This window comes from Mus pahari, chromosome 7 (genome assembly GCF_900095145.1).
Source record: "Mus pahari chromosome 7, PAHARI_EIJ_v1.1, whole genome shotgun sequence".
NCBI lineage: Eukaryota > Metazoa > Chordata > Mammalia > Rodentia > Muridae > Mus > Mus pahari.
The window spans coordinates 15,397,269-15,420,163 of NC_034596.1; the positions used below are offsets into that span (position 1 = coordinate 15,397,269).

At 37.9% G+C, this 22,895-nt stretch overlaps 1 protein-coding gene across 3 annotated transcripts in view; it reads left to right on the plus strand.

Moving 5' to 3' along the window:
• The window catches only part of Rock2 (Rho associated coiled-coil containing protein kinase 2), a 90,598-nt gene extending 67,709 nt beyond the window's left edge, over positions 1–22,889 (plus strand). The window contains exons 21-33 of one of the 3 annotated variants that reach the window (XM_029541126.1): positions 766–835; positions 2,358–2,461; positions 2,740–2,926; positions 5,566–5,659; positions 5,742–5,836; positions 7,364–7,543; positions 7,683–7,851; positions 9,529–9,599; positions 10,157–10,245; positions 10,728–10,806; positions 13,040–13,301; positions 13,388–13,601; positions 18,555–18,650. In XM_029541126.1, the coding sequence (XP_029396986.1) occupies positions 766–835; positions 2,358–2,461; positions 2,740–2,926; positions 5,566–5,659; positions 5,742–5,836; positions 7,364–7,543; positions 7,683–7,851; positions 9,529–9,599; positions 10,157–10,245; positions 10,728–10,806; positions 13,040–13,301; positions 13,388–13,601; positions 18,555–18,645 (1,705 nt within the window). In that variant the 3' untranslated portion in view covers positions 18,646–18,650. Of the gene's footprint in view, positions 1–765; positions 836–2,357; positions 2,462–2,739; positions 2,927–5,565; positions 5,660–5,741; positions 5,837–7,363; positions 7,544–7,682; positions 7,852–8,136; positions 8,334–9,528; positions 9,600–10,156; positions 10,246–10,727; positions 10,807–13,039; positions 13,302–13,387; positions 13,602–18,554; positions 18,651–20,572 lie in introns of those variants that run through there. The other 2 variants (XM_021201504.2, XM_029541127.1) reach the window with 2 other exon arrangements.
• The last annotated feature ends 6 nt before the right edge of the window (positions 22,890–22,895 follow it).

Here is a 22,895-nt window from a genome sequence, read left to right on the forward strand (position 1 = left end):
TTTTTTATTTATTACATGTAAGTACACTGTAGCTGTCTTCAGACACTCTAGAAGAGGGCGTCAGATCTTGTTACTGATGGTTGTGAGCCACCATGTGGTTGCTGGGATTTGAACTCTGGACCTTCTGAAGAGCAGTCGAGTGCTCTTACCCACTGAGCCATCTCACCAGCCCCCGATAATTTTTATAGTACCAATACTTGGGAGAGTGAAACAAAAAGATTTGAATTCCAGAGCCAGCTTATCTAACAAGATAAAATAAATCTGAAAATACAAGCATACATTGTAGCTGTTGGATTAATGACATGATGTGACATGTAGCCTCAGAAAAAGCCTATGTCAGTGCTGAAGGAATTAGTTTTCTTTATGTGTATTTTTTGTTGTTAGTGTGTATAAAGTCTCACTGTGTAGCTGTGGCTGGCCACAACCTCCCAGGAATCTTTTTTCTTCAGTCTCCAAAGAACAAGTGTTATAGGTATACATTATCACACCTGACTTGCAGTTGTTGAAATTCTTGGTTTTGTTTTTGATGCATGGTTTCATGAAATTCTCCAGGCTGGGTTTGAACTCATGGTCCCTCCTGCCTCAGCCTCCCAGTTGCTGTGATTACAGGCTCTGCCATCAGGCTTGTCAAGGATGAGAGCTTTTAAAGGCATTGATACAGTTAGCATTAGTGTGACAATGACTTGACTTCAGGGATTCTTACTTTCCATTGTGGCTAGGTTAATATGTATGTAAGTTACTAACAAAGACTTTCTGTATTCACAGAGAGCGGCAGGATGCAGATGGGCAGATGAAGGAACTGCAAGACCAACTTGAAGCAGAGCAGTATTTCTCAGTAAGGGACTTCCTGTAGAACAAGGAGAATGGTTGCCTTTTAACTAAGTTATTTATTTCACTTGATGTGTATTCATATTTTAGGTTTAGGCATGTAAGTGTACCATGTGTATATCTGGTACCCTGCAAGTCAGAAGAGAGGAAGATGCATAGCTTTTGTTTGTTTGTCCTTGCTTGCTTTGGTTTTGGGTTTTAAAAACAGCCTTGCTGTCTGTCCTAGGCTGGCCTCCAATTTGCAAACTTTCTGCCTCCACATCTTGAGTGCGGGGATTATAGTAGTTTACCACCACACCAGACAGATTTGGATGGGGTCTTACGTGACTTATAAAAAACAGACAGGGATTGGGATGTAGCTCACTGGTAAAATACTTGTTGTAGGGAGGAGCTTCTGATTTTAGTATGTAGTACCACAAAATATGAAAGAAAAACTACTGGGCAAAAAACTGTAGATTGTTTAACAGGAATCCTTTATCCTACTGGTTTGATGGTGTGTACCTATAGTGGCAGCTACCATGCAGGCTAAGGTGGGAAGGTGACTTGAGCCTACAACATTGAGTATAGTCTGAACAACAGAAAGGGAGATACTGTTTCAAAACAAGAAATCAGCTATTGTTGCTAGGACATAATTCTAAGCATATGCTATTACCATTCTGTGAAGCTGTGTGAAGCCTTTTTGAGAAAATTTTTGTTTTCTTTTTTTAAGTAATTTATTTTTATTTTATTTGTATCGATGTTTTACCTGCATATATGTCTGTGTGAGGGTGTTGGATATTAGAGTTACAGACTGTTGTGAGCTTCTATGTAGGTGCTAGGACTTGATCCCTAGTCCTCTGGAAGAAGTCATTGCTCTTAACCATTGAGCTATCTCTTCAGCCCAAATACGTGCTTTTGGAATAAAAGGAATAACTTTGCCATATTGACCTTTGTGGGGTTTTTGAGACCACTGTAAAAATATGAAATACTTTTTTCTTCCTTCCCACTTTTTTTTTTCTTTTCTTTTTTTGGAGAGACAGTTTCTCTGTGTAGGCCTGGCTGTCCTAGAACTTGCTCCGTAGGCCAGGTTGGCCTCAAACTCAGAGATTTACCTGACTTTACCTCCCAAATGCTGGGATTAAAAGGGATGTGCTACCACCTCCCGGCAATATGAAGTGTTTTTATGTAGTACTTCCATTGATCTGTCAACTTAAAGAAAGAAAGATCAGTGTTTTTGTCACCTCTTTATCCTACCAACCTGTACATTTAACTGGAATTACATTGTAATACCCAGTTGAATTATTAGCTGATTCTTTTAGAAGTTGCGTATGCTGGGGACTAGACATAGGACATGCAATCTATCATACAAATGTTTATTAATTGGTGACTAGAAAATGGGAAAGCCTACAAAACTGTTGCTTTCTCAGGAGCCCAAAATTAGTCAACAGAAAAAAAATGTGTGTATATATTGAGCTTTTTGCCTGGCTAGGTTTTGAATAAAAGTCATATTCTTGGTAATAATGGGCATGCAATTCTGTTTTGCTGCTTAGACCCTCTATAAAACACAAGTTAGAGAACTTAAAGAAGAAAATGAAGAGAAGACTAAACTTTGTAAAGAGTTGCAGCAGAAGAAGCAGGATTTACAGGATGAAAGGTAAGGATGGGGCCCTGTCTCTTGTCTGTAGGTAAGTTCTCTTATATAGTTCCTGCTCTGTTTCCCACCAAGTTTAAAAAAAAAAAAAAAAAAAATCCGATGAACGTTGAGTAGACAAAGAGTTTTGACTTCATAATGAAAATTGATTATTAAAAATCCTGTCTCCAAGGGATTTGGGACTTAGCTTAGGTAGGCTATGTGATTAGAATACATGACACCCTGAGTTCAGTCCTGTTACTATATGCCTAAGTTTTTTATGATGTATCTCTGAAATACAGAGACTCTTTGGCTGCCCAGCTGGAGATTACCCTTACCAAAGCAGATTCTGAGCAGCTGGCTCGTTCCATTGCTGAAGAACAATATTCTGATTTGGAAAAAGAGAAGATCATGAAAGAGCTGGAGATCAAAGAGATGATGGCTAGACACAAACAAGAACTTACTGAAAAGGATGCTACAATTGCATCTGTAAGTAACATTCTTGGTGTCTTGGGTTTGTAATTAAATTACTATGTCATAAAATCTCAGAACCATCTGGGAACTGTCAGTTATAAATTGAAAAATTGAAAAATATTTTTTAGCAGACTCTAACAGTCTAAAGAAACATTTCTGAGGAAATACCAACAGAAAGCAATCTTGTGCTGACCTACAGAATGCCACAGTAAAGGGAGTGGGTAGTTGACAGAGACATATACAAGACGTTTGTTTGTGTGCAGATAGTATTATAAAGGGAGAGGACGGCACAGTCAATAAATACTTTTGGAATAATGGGATTTTTGGTGAAAGGAATAAATTTAGATCCTTACTAGTTGGTAAAGTGTACCTAGTTTAAGAACCAAATGTGAAAAATAAAAACTTGAAGCTATCAGACAGACCTAATACTTATCCGTGACAGAGACAGCCTAAATAACAAAGAAAAGATACTTGAAATATATATATTCAACAGATTAGCATCTAGAATACATACAGAACCCCTGGAACCACTTAGAAGAAAACTGTCTAAAAGAGACAGCCCAAATACATGAGTGGATGCTTCGCTTAACTCTTTTCCAACAAAAGGTCAGATGAATGCTATACCTTTGAAATACCTCTGCACACCCTTTCCACAATTGAAAATAAGAACCTGACAGTTTCACATGTGTGGGAAAATGGCTTTTTTAAAAACTAACAACAACAAAAACAACAACAACAACAAAAATAGAGAGTTAAATTCAATTTCTGGTAAATTTAAGAATATGGTACAACCCTATGAAAGTCCACACTATGATAACTGCACAGTGCTTATAGCCCATAGTTCTTATAGAAAGCAAACCATGACATGTTTCCATCGATAAGCAGCTGTGGAGGGTGGAGACATGGCTCACTGCTTAAGACCTGGGCTATTCTTCCATAGTAGGTTTGATTCCCCTCACCCACGTGGCTCATAATTGTTTTATAATTCCACTCCAGTTCCAGAGTATCTGATGCTCCTTTGTGACCTCCAAAGGTACTGCACACATGCTATAAAGACATTCAGGCAGCAGGGCGTGGTGGCGCACGCCCTTAATCCTAGCACTTGGGAAGCAGAGGCAGGCGGATTTCTGAGTTCGAGACCAGCTGGTCTACAAAGTGAGTTCCAGGACAGCCAGGGCTACACAGAGAAACCCTGTCTCCAAAAAAAACCAAAACAAACAAACAAACAAACAAAAAGACATTCAGGTAAAACACTTACATACAATAAATTTTTAAAAATTAAGAAGATAGCCGGGCGTGGTGGCGTACACCTTTAATCCCAGCACTCGGGAGGCAGAGGCAGGCGGATTTCTGAGTTCGAGGCCAGCCTGGTCTACAGAGTGAGTTCCAGGACAGCCACGGCTACACAGAGAAACCCTGTCTCAAAAAACCAAAAAAAAAAAAAAAATTAAGAAGATGTGGTAATACATGCCTATAATCCCAACATTTGGGAGTGAAAGACAAGAGGGTCAGGAGTTCAAGGATACTCTTGGTTACACAGTAAGATAGAGGTAAGCCTATAATATATGAAACCCTATCTCAGCAAACAAACTGAAAGGTACATTAATATTGCCACATATCATTTCATATATTTATAATGGAAATTTGCCATATTTGGTGGGAAAGTTGAACATATAAATGGAAGTAAATGGAAGTTAAATCTAATTGAATTACATCTTTTTATATATCAACAAGGTATTATTACATTTTGTTGTTCCTTATTTTAATCTTGAGATAGCCCAGAATTCACAATTTTTTTCCTGCCTCTTTCCAAGTGCTGGAATTAAAAACATTCTTCACTGTTTCCACATAGCATCTTAATTCTCACTACCCCTGTCTGCCTGGGCCTTACTATGTTCTTTAGTCTTAAACTTACAGACATCCTCTTGCATCTGTCTCCTGAGTGCTAGGATTAAAGATATGCCCAAAAGTATCTAGCAAGTTTAATTCCTTAATGTATTAAATGAGTCATAATTTTAAAAATCACATATATTATTTCATTTGTTTATAATGGAAATTTGCAGTATTTGGTGGGAAAGCTGAACATAATTTTTAATAAAACTTCAGGAAGGAAGGATAAGAATATAATCTGAAAGAAATGTAGAAAAAAGGATTCAACTTCTTCAATAGAAATTCATTTTTTCTAGCCAGGTAGTGGTTCACGCCTTTAATCCCAACACTGAGGCAGGTAGATCTTTGAATTTGAAGTCAGGACTACACAAAAAAATCTCTGTCTCAAAAGACAAAAACAAAAACAAACAAACAAAACCCCTCACTTTTTATTTTAAAGTAATATTTTGAAAGAAATACTATGGTTTTTAAACTCATTTGGCACAATGGAAACACAAGCCTTTATTTTCCTCTTCTTGATTTATTAAGTGGTTTTCTCATTTAAGCAAAAAAACTGCTAAGGAATTTTGAAAGAGGAAATTTTTAGCTTTTTGGGATACATATGAAGTTTTGAGGGAACAGCATTTTTTCAAGGGTCAGACTGGGGTGGTAACAGGGGAAGTGCAGAGGTGAGCAGTGATCCAGTGGTCTCAAATTGGATTAGTATTTGACAACTAAAACTTTGTAAATTGATATGTAAGGTTTTTTCTTCTTCTATTTCTTAGCTTGAAGAAACAAATAGGACATTAACTAGTGACGTTGCAAATCTTGCAAACGAGAAAGAAGAATTAAACAACAAGCTGAAAGATAGCCAAGAACGTATGTATTAGCAGGGACTAAAGCTTCTTGTGAATATGCCTAGTAGCGACTGTTGTAACTTTAATATTCCCGTTTATTTCAGAACTGTCAAAGTTGAAAGATGAAGAGATCAGTGCAGCAGCGATTAAAGCACAGTTTGAGAAGCAGCTTCTGAATGAGAGGACTCTCAAGACTCAGGTGTGTCACCAGAATGGAAAGGCAGTTTTGAATTTTGTTTACGTTCTTGTCACCTGTTACTTCTAGTGCTATAGAGTAGAAGCTAAGCTCAAGGCATTATCATTATGTGAATAATTTTCTGTTTTTTTTTTTTTTTTTTTTATTCAAGTTAGAAGAAACTTCATGTATGTGCCCCACATACTCTCCTAGCTCTTTATTATTTGCTGATAGCCTGAAAAAAGTCAGCTGATCTGAACGGGCACCTGTGATTAATGATGCCCCCCTGCTAGCTCCCACAGTTAGTTGTATTTGTAAATATGTGGGTGCTAGTACCATTCTCTGTTGTTGGACAGGGTACATTTTAGTGCCAGTGCAGAATTCACATCCTTCAGAGTAGGAAGGGGAACATCTGCCTGTTTAAATCTCTTTTATAATAAAAGTTGAATCCTGATAACAGATCAAGCCTGTAATTTAGTAGGCAACACATCTAGGGACCAGAATATGTGAGGCAAGCATTCTACCTAAGCTACATTCATAGCCCTGTAAACGCTTTAATTTATCATTCTCAAAAATCATGAGAAAGTGGGCAAGATAGCTCAGGAAAGGCTCCTATTATCAAAAATCACGAGAATGAAAAACTCATTAGAATGCAGAATGAATATCAATGAAAAACTATATTATTTAAAATAAAGCAAAAGATGTTATGTTGTATACATGTGTCATATATATGTATATGTTTACAAGTGTATGCATACATGTGTGGACTGTGTATACATGCATGCATGTAGAGACCAGATGTTGGCTTCTAGTGTTTTCCTATATTACTATCTGCTTTTTCTCTTTCAAGATTTTTATTTTCATTCGTTTATGTACTTGTGCCCATGGAAGCCAGAAGAGGGTGTTGGTCCTACTGGAGCTGGAGTACTGGATACTCCACTGGACTTGGGTACTGGAATCTGAACTCAACTTTCCCAGAAAAACAGAAAGCCATTTTAACCATTGAGCCATCTCTCCAGCCCCTCTCCCCCTTATCTTTTTTTTTTTTTGGTTTTTTTTTTTTTTTTTTTTTTTTGGTTTTTTTCGAGACAGGGTTTCTCTGTGTAGCCCTGGCTGTCCTGGAACTCAGTCTGTAGACCTGGCTGGTCTCAAACTCAGAAATCCGCCTGCCTCTGCCTCCTGAGTGCTAGGATTAAAGGCGTGCGCCACAACTGCCTGGCTTCCCCCTTATCTTTGAGACAAGATCTCTCACCAAATCTAGAAATTATAAATTGGGCAAGACTGACTGACCAGTCAACTTAAGGGAGTCTTCTGTCTCTACCGCCACTACACTCAGGATAGAGGCATGCATCCCTGTGGGTACCACGGATCTGAACTATGGCCCTAGTGCTTGTATACTAGACACTTGATTCACTTTACATCTCTCTAAGCCTAAAAGTATTTCCTTAAAACCCTGTATACAAGAAAGGAATTACTGGTGATCATGTAGCTCGTAAGTGATGAGTTTCTGAGAAAATATCAACATAATTTATTATATGCTTATTTTTTAAGGCTGTGAATAAGTTGGCGGAGATCATGAATCGAAAAGAACCTGTCAAGCGTGGTAGTGACACAGATGTGCGAAGAAAAGAGAAGGAAAACAGAAAGCTACATATGGAGCTTAAGTCTGAACGTGAAAAATTGACACAACAGATGATCAAATATCAGAAAGAACTGAATGAAATGCAGGCTGTAAGAATACTCTTTTACACTGAAAACGTTTTAAAAACAATTATTTTCTTATCTTTGCAGAACATTTCTATTAGTATTTATTACTGAAGTGTGACTCACAATTGCAATGTACATTTCATCTGTATACATTTTCTTACAGCAAATAGCTGAAGAGAGCCAAATTCGAATAGAACTCCAGATGACCCTGGACAGTAAAGACAGTGACATTGAACAGCTGCGGTCACAGCTCCAGGCCTTGCATATTGGTATGGACAGTTCCAGTATAGGCAGTGGACCAGGGGATGCTGAGCCTGATGATGGATTTCCAGGTACATTGGTTAGCCCTTGCATTTGCCTTAAATTTAAGTCAGGTGATTGCTTTAATTCCATGAATGACTTTACTTCTGAGGAAAAGGTTTGTCATTTCTTTAAAGGAAAACCTACTTAGAATGGGATTCATGTGACCTTTTGGACTTGTTTGATTAAAAACGAACAAGTAAATAAATTCTAAATGTTTAGGAGTATGACTCATATGTAGTGCCTATCTGTCTTTTAAGTTTTCACTTTTTTTCTTCTCTTTTCTCTGCCTCACTTTCTTGCTTGTGGGTATTTAGTCCATATCACTCAGTCACACACTATGGAATCTTTGTCCTTCACCTACCAGCGGTCCTCTACCTCTCTCAGTATTGCCACTAAGCCCTCCAGTTCTCACACGCTTCTTGACTCTGACTCTGAAGAAGATTCCTTGCCTTACTTACCTAGTTCATCGGAGCCTATTAGTACAGGTGATATCTGAAAAACATCTTACTGTCTTTGGAGTTCTCCCAGCTACTTAATTTGTCTTTCTTTAAAATTATAACATTTAACTAACATCCGCTCACTCCAACATGCTGTTTAGATGCAGTAAAAAATAAACTGCTGCATGAACTATAATTTGCCTTTAAGACATTTTTCAAATAGCTTGTGATTGTATTTGCTAGCTTGTTTGATTTTGCCAATTTTCCAGAAAGAAAGCACTATGCTCTATACCCTTGAAAGTGCATGGCTTCATCTATTTTTCAGACGTTTCTGTAGTTCTGTATCAAGAGTGACAGAATATAAAAATACATGACCCGTTTCATAGAATGAATTGAGGTTTTCACTGGGTTTTCATGTCCACGGTGTACTAAGCCTTCAGAGAACACATGAAGCAATTTGGCTTGGTTTTCACTCTGAAAAGCCTCACAGGTGAAATGCCTGGAGACTCCCATACGTGTCTTCTAAACACACGGATCTCTGTGGACTCCAGTTGTCTTGTCAGCATGAGGGGTAGAATTCTGTTGTGTGGAGCTGTACAGACATAGAGAAACATCTAGTACAGTTAGTACGTAGTCCTTTAAACCTGTAACAATTTGCATTAGAATATTCTCTTAGAATGGCACCCCCTCTGCCAATTTCATTTGAAAAATAGGATCAAATTTATTAGTACAGAGTCTAATGACTTAAGATACTTTCTTTTGTTCATAATAGAGTTTTACTGATTTTGATATTTTAGAGCTTAGAGATCTTGGTTATACTGTTGCTTCTTAAACAGGTTTGGTCTGTATTTTACACAGGATAGCCATTCTAAAATTTCCTGTTTTTTGAACAGGTACCCATTTAAAGTGCTTTTTACTCAAGAGTATATGTGGTACACCTCTAGTCAGCTTGGTCTCCACAGGAAGAGGAAAGGGCCTGTTGTAGACTTGCAGTAACAAGAACTCAGTGGATCCTATTGTGAATTTTGCCTGTGCATGAATTTAATCAATGGAGTATTGGATGTTATAATTCTGAGTATTTATTTCTCATGTCATGTGACCTGGATATTGTTCATGCTTCTACTCATTATGTGTTATTACAGTGTCCCAGGTACTGTGTGGTCTAAATTCCAAAGGGCAGATTTGACTAGCTTGTGACATCCGCATTAAATTCTTAACTGTCAGGGGAGAATTGGTTTATTTATCCTCCTTTATTATGCTTACTTATAGAATCAAGATTGGAAGGATGGTTGTCATTGCCAGTGCGGAACAACACTAAAAAGTTTGGCTGGGTTAAAAAGGTAATTAGTGCTATTGAATATGATTCCTTTGGCTTCTGATTGAACTCTAGCCATTTTCCTTCTGGAGTTGTAGGGATGAACATGCCTATACTTCCGGACACATAAAACCTTTTATATTTTCTGATTTTGTTCATCATTATGGAAGAATTTTTACTCTCTATGAGTTGTTACTGAAGTGAGTTTTGAGATTATTCCATAAAAGCCTGTTGTTTTGGTGCTGTTGTGTCCTGGTGGGCAGCAGCTCTAGATACGATGGGAAGACCCTGTTTTTCTGTGCTACTGTGTTTCTTGCTCACTTTGACTAGGCTGATGTAGATTTGCTTTCTGTGTAGATCTGAAAGCTTAATATACCAGTTTCAGTTTTATTGTTATAGAAAAATAAATAAAAATCTATTAGTGAATCTATTGTTACTTTAAGGAAAACTTTCCTAAAGTATCATTAATGCTATTTATTTACTTTCATAGTATATGACCTTATCACAAATATAGAATTTCTTGCGAAAGAAAGTAGATATAGTACATAGTAATTTCATCAATTTCTTTCTTTCTTTTAACAGTATGTGATTGTAAGCAGCAAGAAGATTCTTTTCTATGACAGCGAACAAGATAAAGAGCAGTCCAACCCTTACATGGTGTTAGACATAGAGTAAGTATCAGACTTACATTAAAGTCTTAATGGGAGAGGAATAGAACTATGTCCATCATGACAGTCACAGTGCAGCTCTCATTCTACAGTCCCTTTGATTTCCTTAGTAATTGAAAGTTGGCAGTGTGATATGAAAGACATCTATATTTCATGGCTCCTTAATTTGTAGTTATGTAACAGTAAGATAAGCTGCTCAACCAGGTGAACACCTTTAATCCCAGCAACTGAGAGGCAGACAGAGGTGGATCTCTGAGGGCAATATGGTCTACAGTAGCGAGTTCCAGGACAGCCAGAGACATAGTGAGACTGACCCTGTCTAAAAACAATAGCAACAAGAACAAACATCTAAGCAGGTCTATTAGCTTCTAACGTGAGTCAGTAAATAGCTGATTTTAAACTTCTGGTATTAGTATAAGATAACCAATGTAATATAATCCTTAAGTAATATTTTACTTATTTCTTTCTTTAAAAATCTTCTCTAGCAAGCTATTTCACGTCCGACCTGTTACCCAGACAGATGTATACAGAGCAGATGCTAAAGAAATTCCAAGGATATTTCAGGTAAAAATGTTGTTCATTCTTTCACCCTTAGAAGTTCTCGTGTGACATGATGTTTTAGATTCCTTTCTTTCTCGTGTGACATGATGTTTTAGATTCCTTTCTTGGCAGTGCCACGCTCCCTTCTGGCTTAGATCCAGTTGGGACACTTGGGGCTTTACAGTGTGCTGCTTGCATCTGAGGCCAGTACTGTCCCCCTGGTTTGTTTGTTGGTTTATGGTATACTTCTGAGCTTCATTGCACCTTTAGCAAGATTGGTTGTTGTTTTTAAGAGTATGAACTTAGTTCTGTTTTGGTTTTATTCTCAACTCTGGAAATTTTAAAAAGTCAGTTACCAAGTTAAAAGCTATAGCACTTTTACTTTTTATTAAAAGCAAAGCCAAGTTTTTCCTTTTATTGTCTCCATTTAAACCATTTTCAAACCATAAGGCCTAGAGAGCTGGCTTGGTGGTTAATAGCTCTTACTGCTGCATCAGAGGATCAACATTGACACTAGGTGGTTCACAGATGCTTGTAACTCTAGCTTCATAGGTTCCAGTGTCCCCTTGTGACCTCCATGGGCACTTGTGCACAGATATACAGATACACATATACCTCTGAAAGCACTATAAAAATCACCGTGCATGATCTAATCTACTGTAGGAGAGTTGGTTTTTTTTCCCCTCTGAATGCTTATGCTGTCTCATTTAGACATTTATTTGCATATCTTCTTTTTCTTTTACCCCTCAATTCTCCAAATATCTAAAATGTGCATATACTTCACCCACTTTGCTATTACTCAGAAGTGTAAACAGTAATTCCTATAGTTGTCATAGTAGACTTTGGTTTGTTTAGGTTGGGAGGTACACTGGATACTGAACCCAGACCTTTGACCTTCCAGTCAGCTATACTTTTAGCCCTAAATGTTGCTCCCAGAGGAGTGAAGAAAAAAGAGCCCATCTAATTAAGTGTAAATTTGTCTTTTGTTGGCTTATTCTGATAGTTTTGCCATAGCAAAGTAAAAGATACTAAATCAAAAGTAAGGAGACTGTCACAGACTGGACCTCACTTTGGGTCCCCGATCTGTGGGGAACGGGTCTCTTGGTTGCAGGTGAGCGAGGATTCAGCGGATGAGTGACAGACAGTTCACATGAGAGAGGGTGTAAAATTGAATGTATTCTCATAAAGTGAACACCAGTGTTATAAAGTATAGAGAACAAAAGGGTAGGATGTCACAGTAGGCAAAGTACATTGAAGTTACTTGACACAAAACAGAGGAATGACTTTAAAGGGACTTATCAGAGCCAGGTAATGTTTACAGTTAAGATAAAGCAGTTCTGCCTAGGGTCAGCTAAAGACAGGTAAGGATTTCACACCTTAGTCACAATTTGTGCTACTCCTTTGAGCCTTGTGACAGCTAGCACCAGGGGGTTCTGCACTAGCAGACCTTCTCATGTATAATGTAATACCACAACTCCCCTATTTCCTAGGTCTTGGTAAATACTTGCATATGAAAGTAACCTTTTTATTGAATTTTGAGCTCCTGGCTTTAAGGAATTTTTAGGACTTTGGAACACTGGCTTTAAGGGTATGTATTTCACCTATGGTAAAAGTTTAATCTTTAAAGGCATTAATAATATTGAAAGAGAGCATATATCATACTAGCATGCGGATAGGGTTCGTGTATATAGATTATTGAAAATGCCAGAACTCTAGGAGGCTGAATCTCCTTGAGATTCTTTTCCTCAAGACTCATTCCAGGTTTTCAAGCCTGTTGTGAATCGTCACTAGAGTGGGCGTGGCAGGAGACAAAGTGTCTTGTGTCTCTTATGTAAGCTGTGTCTTCCCTTAGGATGGAGATCATCTCTCAGGCTTTTGTGCATGCTAGGTGGGTATGCTGCCCCTGAGCCATGTTCCTAGCTTACATAAACTCTTGACCAGGTAAACCTGCTTAGGTTTGAACTTCCAACTGCATTTTGCTCTAGTTGAGTAATGTATCAGAAATGTTATGATATAAAAATAACAATGTGGAGCCTAGAGAGCTGACTCAGCACTTAGGAACAAGATCTGGGTTTGGTTCCCAGCACCCATGTGGTGGCTCACAACCATCAGTATTCCAGTTCTCAGGTATTCGATGCCCTCTTCTAACCTCTGAGAGCACCAGTCATGCTGAGTATATACATTCAGGGAGATTACTCACAAAACAAAATAAATCTTTAGTATGTAGCAGTCACTTTTGTCTTCTTCTTGTTTATAGATTCTATATGCCAATGAAGGAGAAAGTAAGAAAGAACCAGAGTTTCCAGTGGAACCAGTGGGAGAAAAATCTAATTATATTTGCCACAAAGGACATGAGTTTATCCCTACTCTTTATCACTTCCCAACCAACTGTGAGGCATGTATGAAGCCACTGTGGCACATGTTTAAACCTCCTCCTGCTCTAGAGTGCCGTAGGTGCCACATTAAATGTCATAAGGATCACATGGACAAAAAGGAAGAGATCATAGCACCCTGCAAAGGTAAGTAGAGAAGTTCTTGCTGTGCTATTACTTGGGCTTCCATTACTTTGAGCACATTAATTCATTTCAAATAATTCTTGTTGTAGTTTATTATGATATATCATCGGCAAAGAATCTGTTGTTATTAGCAAATTCAACAGAAGAACAGCAGAAATGGGTTAGTCGGTTGGTGAAAAAGATACCTAAAAAGCCTCCAGCTCCAGACCCTTTTGCCCGATCATCCCCTAGAACTTCAATGAAAATACAACAAAACCAGTCCATTCGGCGGCCCAGTCGACAGCTTGCTCCAAACAAGCCAAGGTAATGAATAAAAACATGGTAAAAAAAAAAAAATGATTAAAGCTGCTTTTTAAAAATTGCCTTTTATATTCAGACTAAAAACTTTGATAACTACAGTTTTTCTTTTTTTATTGATATTCTAATGAGTCACTGGAACCAAATATTTTAAACTTGTAGTATACATGTCTTATTCACTGATGTGGTTAAAATATAGTTTAGAAATTATACATACTAAATTTAACCAAATTTAAAAGTATTTTATTATTTTTGTATATAATCATACTGTTTTCATCTTTAATCAGCATATGGACTAATTAGGTCTTTTAGTTAGGTAATCTGAAAGGCAGAACCAAAAGCAGCTTTAGTTTTAATTCACATATGTAAGTGCAAAACACTGTTTGTGACTTAAAGAGCAGTACAGTTCAGCTTTAGTGTACATGCAGAGTGATGTGGGCATTGCTTGGAATTGAAGTGGTAATGTGGTGGGAGGCCAACTATGGCTGTACTGACTTCATTTCATTATGTATTTGGGTTCAGAAGAGCCATTTCTCTTTAGGTAAGCATTTATAAATAATTGTTTCTCACTGAGTGTGAAGGTTTGGTTAGCTAGTGAAAGAAGTATTAACTTAGGTCAGGGCCCTCTTGTTGCCTAGCAAAGGACCTTCAGTATATGAGTGATAATGTGCACTGACTACTATCAGACCACAAACATCTCCCACAAATATCTCATATGAAACTTTCTAGAAGTAGTATCTCAAAGAAATAATTTAGAATGACAAAGGAAGAATTGGTGTTTTAGCAGCAAAGTGATTGGATGTTTTATGTGTGCAAAATATGATAAAATGAGCTGGGTGTGGTGACATGAACCATTAGTCCCAGCACTTGGGGCAAAGGCAAGAGCATTTCTGAGTTTGACTCCAGCTTGGTCTTCATGACTTCCAGGACAGCCAGAGCTATATAGTGAAACCTTGTCTCAAAACAAACAAACAAACAGATTATGATAAAATTAATATAAAATAGTGACTCCATGATAATACTTAAGCTATAGACTCTCAAAAAATACATACTGGTCAGGTTGGATTTAGGGACATGCATTCACATATACTGGGGTGGGAGGAGACAAAAATTAATAGGAGCCCAAAAATGTCTTAAAGGAGGCTAGAGAGGTGGTTCAGCAATTACATCCAACACTACTACTGGAGAAGATGAAGTTAGATTGGCTTTAGGTGGCTCACAATAACCTCAGGCCCAAGGTGGATCCAACACCCTTATTTGGACTTACATAGATGTACTCCACATGCACATAAATACAGAGTGAGACACATATATACCCATAATTAAAAATAAACAAATATTTCTTTTAGAAATTCCTTAAAATAATTGAGAGACCATTTGTAAAATACCTGAAATTTTAGTTTTAACAAATAGATCCTACAGAAATATCCACAGATCTGCCTGCTTCTGCCTCCCAAAGGCACATAAAGATAATGTGCCAAAGGTCACAGTCATAAGCAGCAGGACAGATCTCAGGGCCTGCACTCTCAGCTGTAAATTCCACCGGAGGAAGGGGAAGAGGAGGAGGAGAGCAGAAATTGTTGGCTTAAAAATGGGCTTGAAAGTGGTACTTTTAGAATGTTTTCTTAGTGAAGCAGTGCATACCTTTAATCCTAGCACTTGAGAGGCAGAGGCAGGCAGATCTCTGTAAGTTCAAGGTATATATAGTGAGCTCCAGGCCAAGCTGGGCTACATAGTGAGACCCTGTCTTTAAAAAAAGAAACAAAGACTCAACCTTATTGAGGAATTAAGGAATTAAGTTAAAAATCTTAGTTTTTATTTGTAATGTTATGTTGTGTGGGGGCTGGGAGAAGATGTGCCAGTGGGTAGAAAATGGTAATGTGATGCTGGAGATGAAGCCTGAGTCCAACTAAACAGGGGTAGGTAGACTTTGCTCAAAAAAATTTGACATGATTGTTTAAATACAAGTTTTTCAATGACTTACTAACATTTTTAAAAATTTTTTTTATTATTATTTTCTTTATTTACATTTCAAAGATTTATTCATTTATTAGATGTAAGTACACTGTAGCTGCCTTCAGACACTCCAGAAGAGAGCGTCAGATATTGTTACAGATGGTTATGAGCCACCATGTGGTTGCTGGGATTTGAACCCCGGACCTTCAGAAGAGCAATCAGGTGCTCTTACCCACTGAGCCATCTCACCAGCCCTTTATTTACATTTCAAATGCTATCCCAAAAGTTCCCCATACCCCCCCCCCGCCCCTGCTCCCCTACCCACCCACTCCCACTACTTGGCCCAGGCCTTCTTCCCTTGTGTCTGCTTGTGGACGTTGTACATCGTGGTGCGCACTAGGCTCCGCACCACGATGTACAACGTCCACAAGCAGTTCCACCTACAGGGTTGCAGCCCCCTTAAGGTCCTTGGGTACTTTCTCTAGCTCCTCCNTTGGGGNCCCTGTGTTCNATCCAATAGCTGNCTGTGAGCATCCACTTCTGTGTTTGCCAGGCACTGGCATAGCCTCACAAGAGGCNGCNATATCAGGGTCCCTTCAGCAGAATCTTGCTGGCATGTGCATTAGTATCTAGGTTTGGTGGCTGATGATGGGATGGATTTCCGGATGGGGTAGTCTCTGGATAGTCCATCCTTTCATCTTAGCTCTAAATTTTGTCTCTGTACCTATATTTTTTCATGAGTATTTTACTTACTAACATTTTAAGTCAAGTACTGACAGTGAAAAAAATGTAGGAAAGAAAAAAATGAATTCAGAAAGTATTTTTGTTGTTATTGTTGTTGTTTATTCTTTTCTTTTTTCTTTTAGTTAAATAACCAGAATTAGCTGACTGAGTAGAAGAAAATAATGGAAAGGTTTTTAGGTCTGACATTGAACTAGTAACCTATTGACTGTAGTTTTAAATATAAGAGTACAGTACTGGGGTAGGGTGGGGGATAGGGTAAAAGCACATGTGCAGGCATGACTCCTTAGTTCAATTTTCAGTATCCCAAGTAAAACTTGGGTGTGACAGCACATGCCTGTAACCCCCAACATTAGGTACCAAAATATGGTCCTGGGAGTTAACTAGCCAAGCAGCCTAGCCAAAATGGTGAGTTTCAGTTCTATAGTGAGAGACTATCACAAGAGAATATGGCTTTAAGTAATGAGGAAGATAGAACCAACATCCACCTCTGTTCTCCATGGACTCATACACAGGCGTTTGTATGTGTGTGACACTGGCACACACTTCAAAGACTTCAGAACGATGTAAAATACAATTCCAGAAAATATCTGTAAATAGAGCTTAGATATCCAGGAAAGACTACTGACCTTAGTCTCCCAAATATTCCAAACACTTTTGAAAGAGTAATTTGGATTGACTTGTTTGCTTTAAGTTTATAATCGTGAGCCTTCTTTGTCCCTCTGTCTTGGATGGCTATAGTGGTATTGTAGAGGATGTTATCTGGGCACTACAGGGAATGTGGACAGATGCTGAGCTTTCATACTTCCCAGAGTGTGTGTCAGGATAGTTTCTCAAAGTTAGCCACCTACATCAGAAACCACTCTGGCTAGTTGGATGTGGTAGCACATGCCTGTAATCCAAGCACTTGTAAAGCAGAGGCAGGAAGATCAGGCGTTCAAAGCTAAGCGTGGTCTTCAGTAAGTTTGCAACCAGCCAAAGCTATATAAGACTTTGTCTGAAAAAGAGAAACAAAATAAAAGAATTAAACAGGTTATTTAAACATTCAAATATTGGGACCTTTCTGCTCCTGTTCAGTCATATCCAGATCTCAGTACAATGTCTGAGAATACTTAATAGGTGACTCCTATACACTAAATTTTAGAGCCATTGAAATGGTGATCACGGGTGTAACCCTGGAAATCAGAAAGCTCCTTGGCAGAAATTCATGGGCATCATAGTCATGAATAATTAAAGGTTTACCCTCAACCTCTGCCTTAAATAAAGGTGGTAGCAATGTTTCAGTATAGTTTGTTTAATTGGAAAGGACAGATCAGGGGTGGTAAAATGTCTCGGCGGGTAAGGCACTATCATCCCTTGAAACCAGATGATAAAGAGTTATTATTATTACAGATTGTGTCCTCTGACCTTCAGACAACTTTCATGGCATGTGAATCTGTGCATACTCATAATAAATAAATGCAATTTTCAAAAAGTAGAACTGTATAAACTCAAGAGAAGCTAGAGTATTAGTTAATTTTTAGGCTGGAGAGATGGCTCTTCCAGAGGATCTGAGTTCAATTCCCAGCACCCACATGGCAGCTCATAACTGTCTATAGTTACAGGTCCAGGAGATCTAACACCCACACACAGACATACGTGTAAGCAAAATACCAGTGCACATAAAATAAAAATAAGTTATTAAAGAGAAAACATGACCACGCTCCAGTTTTATGTTCAATTCATTTAGCCAAGTTAAATTAACAACAATCCCACTTACATGCCTGTGGCTTTCTCTTGTTCCATATTAGAATATAGCTGTTGTTGACATACTCAGGGGTTCTTCTCCAATTGAGAAAGCTGTGTTCCTGTTGTTGCTTCCTTTCAAAGAACTTTATCATTTATGTTATTTATTAAGCAACAACAAAAGACAACAGCAATTGTCAGTTGGTAGTGCAATTCCTTTTATACTTCTCAAATTGAGAATCAGGGTAGCTACATCTTTATCTGGACCGTAGGAATGAACGGGAAGAGCAAATTATGTTCTTAGCCCAGACATATCCGTCTTGGGTTCTCTCCAGAAGACCTTTCTGCAGTGGGCCTGGTGAACATGACTACACCTGCACATAGATAGCTGTGGAGAAACTTCCTCAGTGTTTGTATCTGAACTGTTGCCACCCTGCTCCTGAAAGGAAACTCAGAGCATTCACAGCACATTCTAGCCACAGTGCTACGTTCTGAAGTCTATAAAGGATAGATAAACTTGCGAACCTCCTATTACAGATTGCTTGATTTGGCATTTAAAGACTGGGATTGGTCATTTGATGATGTTGATGGTGATGATGATGATGATGACGATGTTTTTGATTTCTGAAGAAATAAATGGGTAAATCAAAAAAAAAAAGAATGAGTTTTTAGTACTTTCATGTAGTGCATGTGGTTTGCACTTGGACTTTCATTTTCTCTCTTTTTTGGATAGGATATGTTTTAAAAGTAGTTTTCAGAAATACTTCTAACCAGATTTTCTGTGGCAAGTGTAAAAGTAAAATGCTATGTTCAAATGTTCTCTCTCTCTCTCTCTCTCTCTCTCTCTCTCTCTCTCTCTCTCTCTCTCTCGGTTGGTGTTTGTTTGTTTGTTTTTTGAGACAGGATTTCTCTTAGTCATGGCTGTCCTAGAACTCATTCTGGACCAGGCTGGCCTTGAACTCAGAGAGATCCACCTGCCTCTGCCTCCTGAGTGCAGAAATTAAAAGCATGTGCCGCCCCTGCCCAGCTATGTTCAGATTCTTTATTGGCTATAGATTTTCAGTATTGTTGGAATTAAAATATTTTTCTTACAAGTAAGAAAAGGAACAAACTCTGGTACCTTTGATTCATTCATTCCCAAAAGCTGTATTCAGAGAATTGAAATTTAATGTTTTCAGTCTCAGACTAGTTTGTGAACATAGCATGTTTTCTTCCCCTCTCTCCATTCTTTCTCTTTCCTTTTTCCTAATTTGCAAGAATTAAAGCTATAAAACCTTTTCAAGTCTGATACATGCAATGAATTACCTCTTTCTGATTTGTCTTTGTGATGTGGTGAGAATTTAATGCTACCCTCACTAAAAAGAACGTGAGTGACATGCTGTGTAGACTTCTGTCTAATGTAAAGCCAGACATTGTGGCCCACTTGAGGATTGGGGGTAGGAACAGAAAAATGAGTTCAAGGTCATCTTCTAGCTACATAGTGAATTTTGGCCACTTTAGGCTATATGAGATCTGTTTAAAAAAAATACGGTAGGCATTGCAACATGCAAGGCTGCAGTTCCCACTCTGCAGGCTGAGGCAAGAGGCTTATGAGAGCCATACTAGAGTTCAGGCTGGATAGATAGTGAAACCCTGCCTCAGAGGACAGAAAAGGAGAGTGTAAAATGGTTTGCTTAAGAACAAGATTGAGTGTGTCTGGTGGCATACACCCTTAATCCCAGTGCTCGGGAGGCAGAGGCAGACAGATTTCTGAGTTTGAGGCCAGCCTGGTCTACAGAGTGAGTTCCAGGATAGCCAGGGCTATACAGAAAAAAACCTGTCTCGAAAAACCAAAGACCAAACCAAACCAAAAAAAAAAAACCAAACCCAAAAAAAACAAAACAAAACCAAGATTGAATGAAAGTTAAGTCTTAGGACTTTAAGCCTTCAAACAGAATAGAGACATAAGTAATCTGTGTCAACTGAACGTGTTGGAGGACATGTACTTACATCATGTAATACTGTGACCTCTATATCCAGGCTTGTGATGTCTTACATATGTATACTACAGTGTGCTTATTCCTCTTTTAGTTTCTTTATTTTGTTTTGTGATAGGAAGGATGGAACCTAGGGCCTTGGGTTTGTTAGACAAGTGTTCTACCTCTAACTGTACTCTAGAGGCTAGAGTCTAGCCCTTTCATTCCTATCTTACAGTTATGGAAAAAATGTACCTTGAGGTCCTAAAGTATGTAGAGCCAGACCATAAATCCTACTCTTTCAGCTGTATAGGGCAGCTAGAAGCTCAGCACTCCAAAACCCTGTTGTACCTTGTTTAGCCCTAATATTGCTGATTAACTGCATTGAATGTTTGTGGCCAGTATGGGGCTTAGAAAGTCCATTGTTATGTTTAGAAAGAATGTAGTTGCATGTACCTAAAACTAAGAAATACAATTGAATTTGTTAATGCATGAATTGGGTTTTAGAGGAAATACTGTTTAATGATAAAAGTGAAATGCTCTCAGGAAATTTAACTTTCTTAACTATATCAGCTAACATTATTTTTCCTTCTTTTCTAGCTAACTGCCTTCTATGAAAGCAGTTATTGAAGGTGATCATATTCTTCCAGCCACAAGACTGAAATATGATTTCTCAAAACTAAAAGGCTATATTTTACTAAGACACATACATACACCACACGTGTGTGCGCATGCTTGCCCTACCTTCCCCCCTGAAATAATTACAAATCATGGAGAGGTTTTTTTGGGCTACTTTGAAACAAGTTGAACAAACAGTGGTCGGTGAGTAAAGGTGTCCTGCAGTTCTCCCAGACTTGCTTCATAAAGCTCTTGGCAGTCACACTACATTGCACAGCACTGAGAAGAGTTTAAAGAAGTCACATTTCAGCTTCAGCAGAGGGTTTCACCAGCACATTATCCAGAAGATTTTGGGAGTGAATCCCACTACAGCGATGCATCTTTAAGAAGTGACCATGATATTGTGTTCATGTATGTATATACATATGAGTTGAGCCTCATATAGATATATACACACATACACATAAACACATTGTACTGTAATACTGCAAGGTTTTTTTTAACTTACCATTTTATTTTTTATATACATTAATCAGATATCATTATTTCAGTTGCAACTATGCACTTGTATAAAGCCATAATGTTGGAGTTATATCCTTCATTCATGTACCTGATAAGGAGTTGCATGTTTGTGTAAAAAAAATAACTGTAACAAGAAATTTGAAGTTAATTATTCCAGTTTCCTAATGCTTAAGGTAGGCAACTTTACCCATTTTGAATGCCTTAATTTAATTTTCTCTCCCCCCAAATCTCAACCCTTTTCTATATTTAACTAAAGAAAGAACAAGTGTTTACCAGCTCTTAGGACGCAGCTTGCTTTGTGGGGAAAGTAGTGCACAATTTTACGTGTAGTAGTTATATCAGTGTTGGCCTATTTGATGTATAATGGTTTTTTTAATGTACTTGGTCACAGAAAGAATAATGGATTATATTGAAACTAATGTGTGTGATGTACCTCTGTTACTTTTTTCATCCGTTTTTACAGACTTCAGCTAGTCTGTGACTACAGAATATTTCCTTTACTTTGAACTTTCTGGTTACCCTAGATGTGTTTTTATTTATGGTAAAGATAATTTTTCATATTTTCATTCAATATTCAATAATTGTCTCAAATCTAAGGAAAACTAACATGTACTGTGTAGATATATTTTTAAATATTTAAATGTGATCCTAAAACAAACACCTGTGTGTGGCAGTATTTCAGCTTTGATATCTGGGAAGAGGCAGCCTCAAAAGTGCTTGATTTGATTTTCACTGTTAAATGCTGCTGAGGCTAGAGAACAGGTAGGACCTATCCTGCCATGCAACTGGCCCAGGTAAGTGTGCTTAACTCTACAGCATAGTGCAGCACTGAGCAGCGTCAGGCTCTGTACATACGCAAAGTTCAATATGATATTGAAATGTTTGCCTGATATTTTAGTGAAACCAGTAGATATTTTTGATTGCTTCCTTCTAGGGTCAGTGTAGAGATGTTGTAAAAAGTTTGATCATTATAGTTACTATTGTGGAAATAGTGGCTTTTGGCCCACTGATATAGTAAATCCAGTTCTGTGACCTTCAGAAGGCCCAGTTTGCATCTTTCATGCTGTCTGTTAAGATTACATGTGCATGCCATTTCCCTGGAAGCAGCTGTGCTCTGGTTTGGAACACAACTTGCTTCCTCCCTCTTCTCCTTCCCTCCTTCCTTCAGGTTTAAAAATGAAAATATATAAAATTTATATAGAAGAACTATTTCCATTCATTAGAGTTGTTTAAAAGGAGACTGAATTAATATTTTATATAAAGATTTTGTTACTATGGGAGGTTCTATCCTATTCTGAATTGGAGAGTATATATATATCTATATATTTTTAATAAACTTTATTAAGGTGAAATAATGTCAAGTTTACACATGAATAATTGAAGTATTTGAGTAAAAAGGCAAAAGTTTTAATTTTGGATGCTGTTCGTGTATATATGTATGAGAGTTTGGAGAATCATGGTGTAATACAACTGTATAAGGCAATTAATGTGAAGGATTCAGGGGAATAAAACATTCTGAGGGGTGAAAAACATCTCTCCATGGAGCGTCTTCACATATGGCTTAATAGGAATTTATAAGGTTATTTGTCCAATTGTCAGAATTCCAAGTAAAAACCACATGACCTTATTCTTCCCACTGTCATTTGCATGTACGTGGGTGCACGTACCTGCCATTTTCTCCTCAACCCAACAATCATTACAAGAACAACCTAATTTTGTGCCAGTTTTCTTTCTTTCTTTCTTCCTTCCTTCCTTCCTTCCTTCCTTCCTTCCTTCCTTCCTT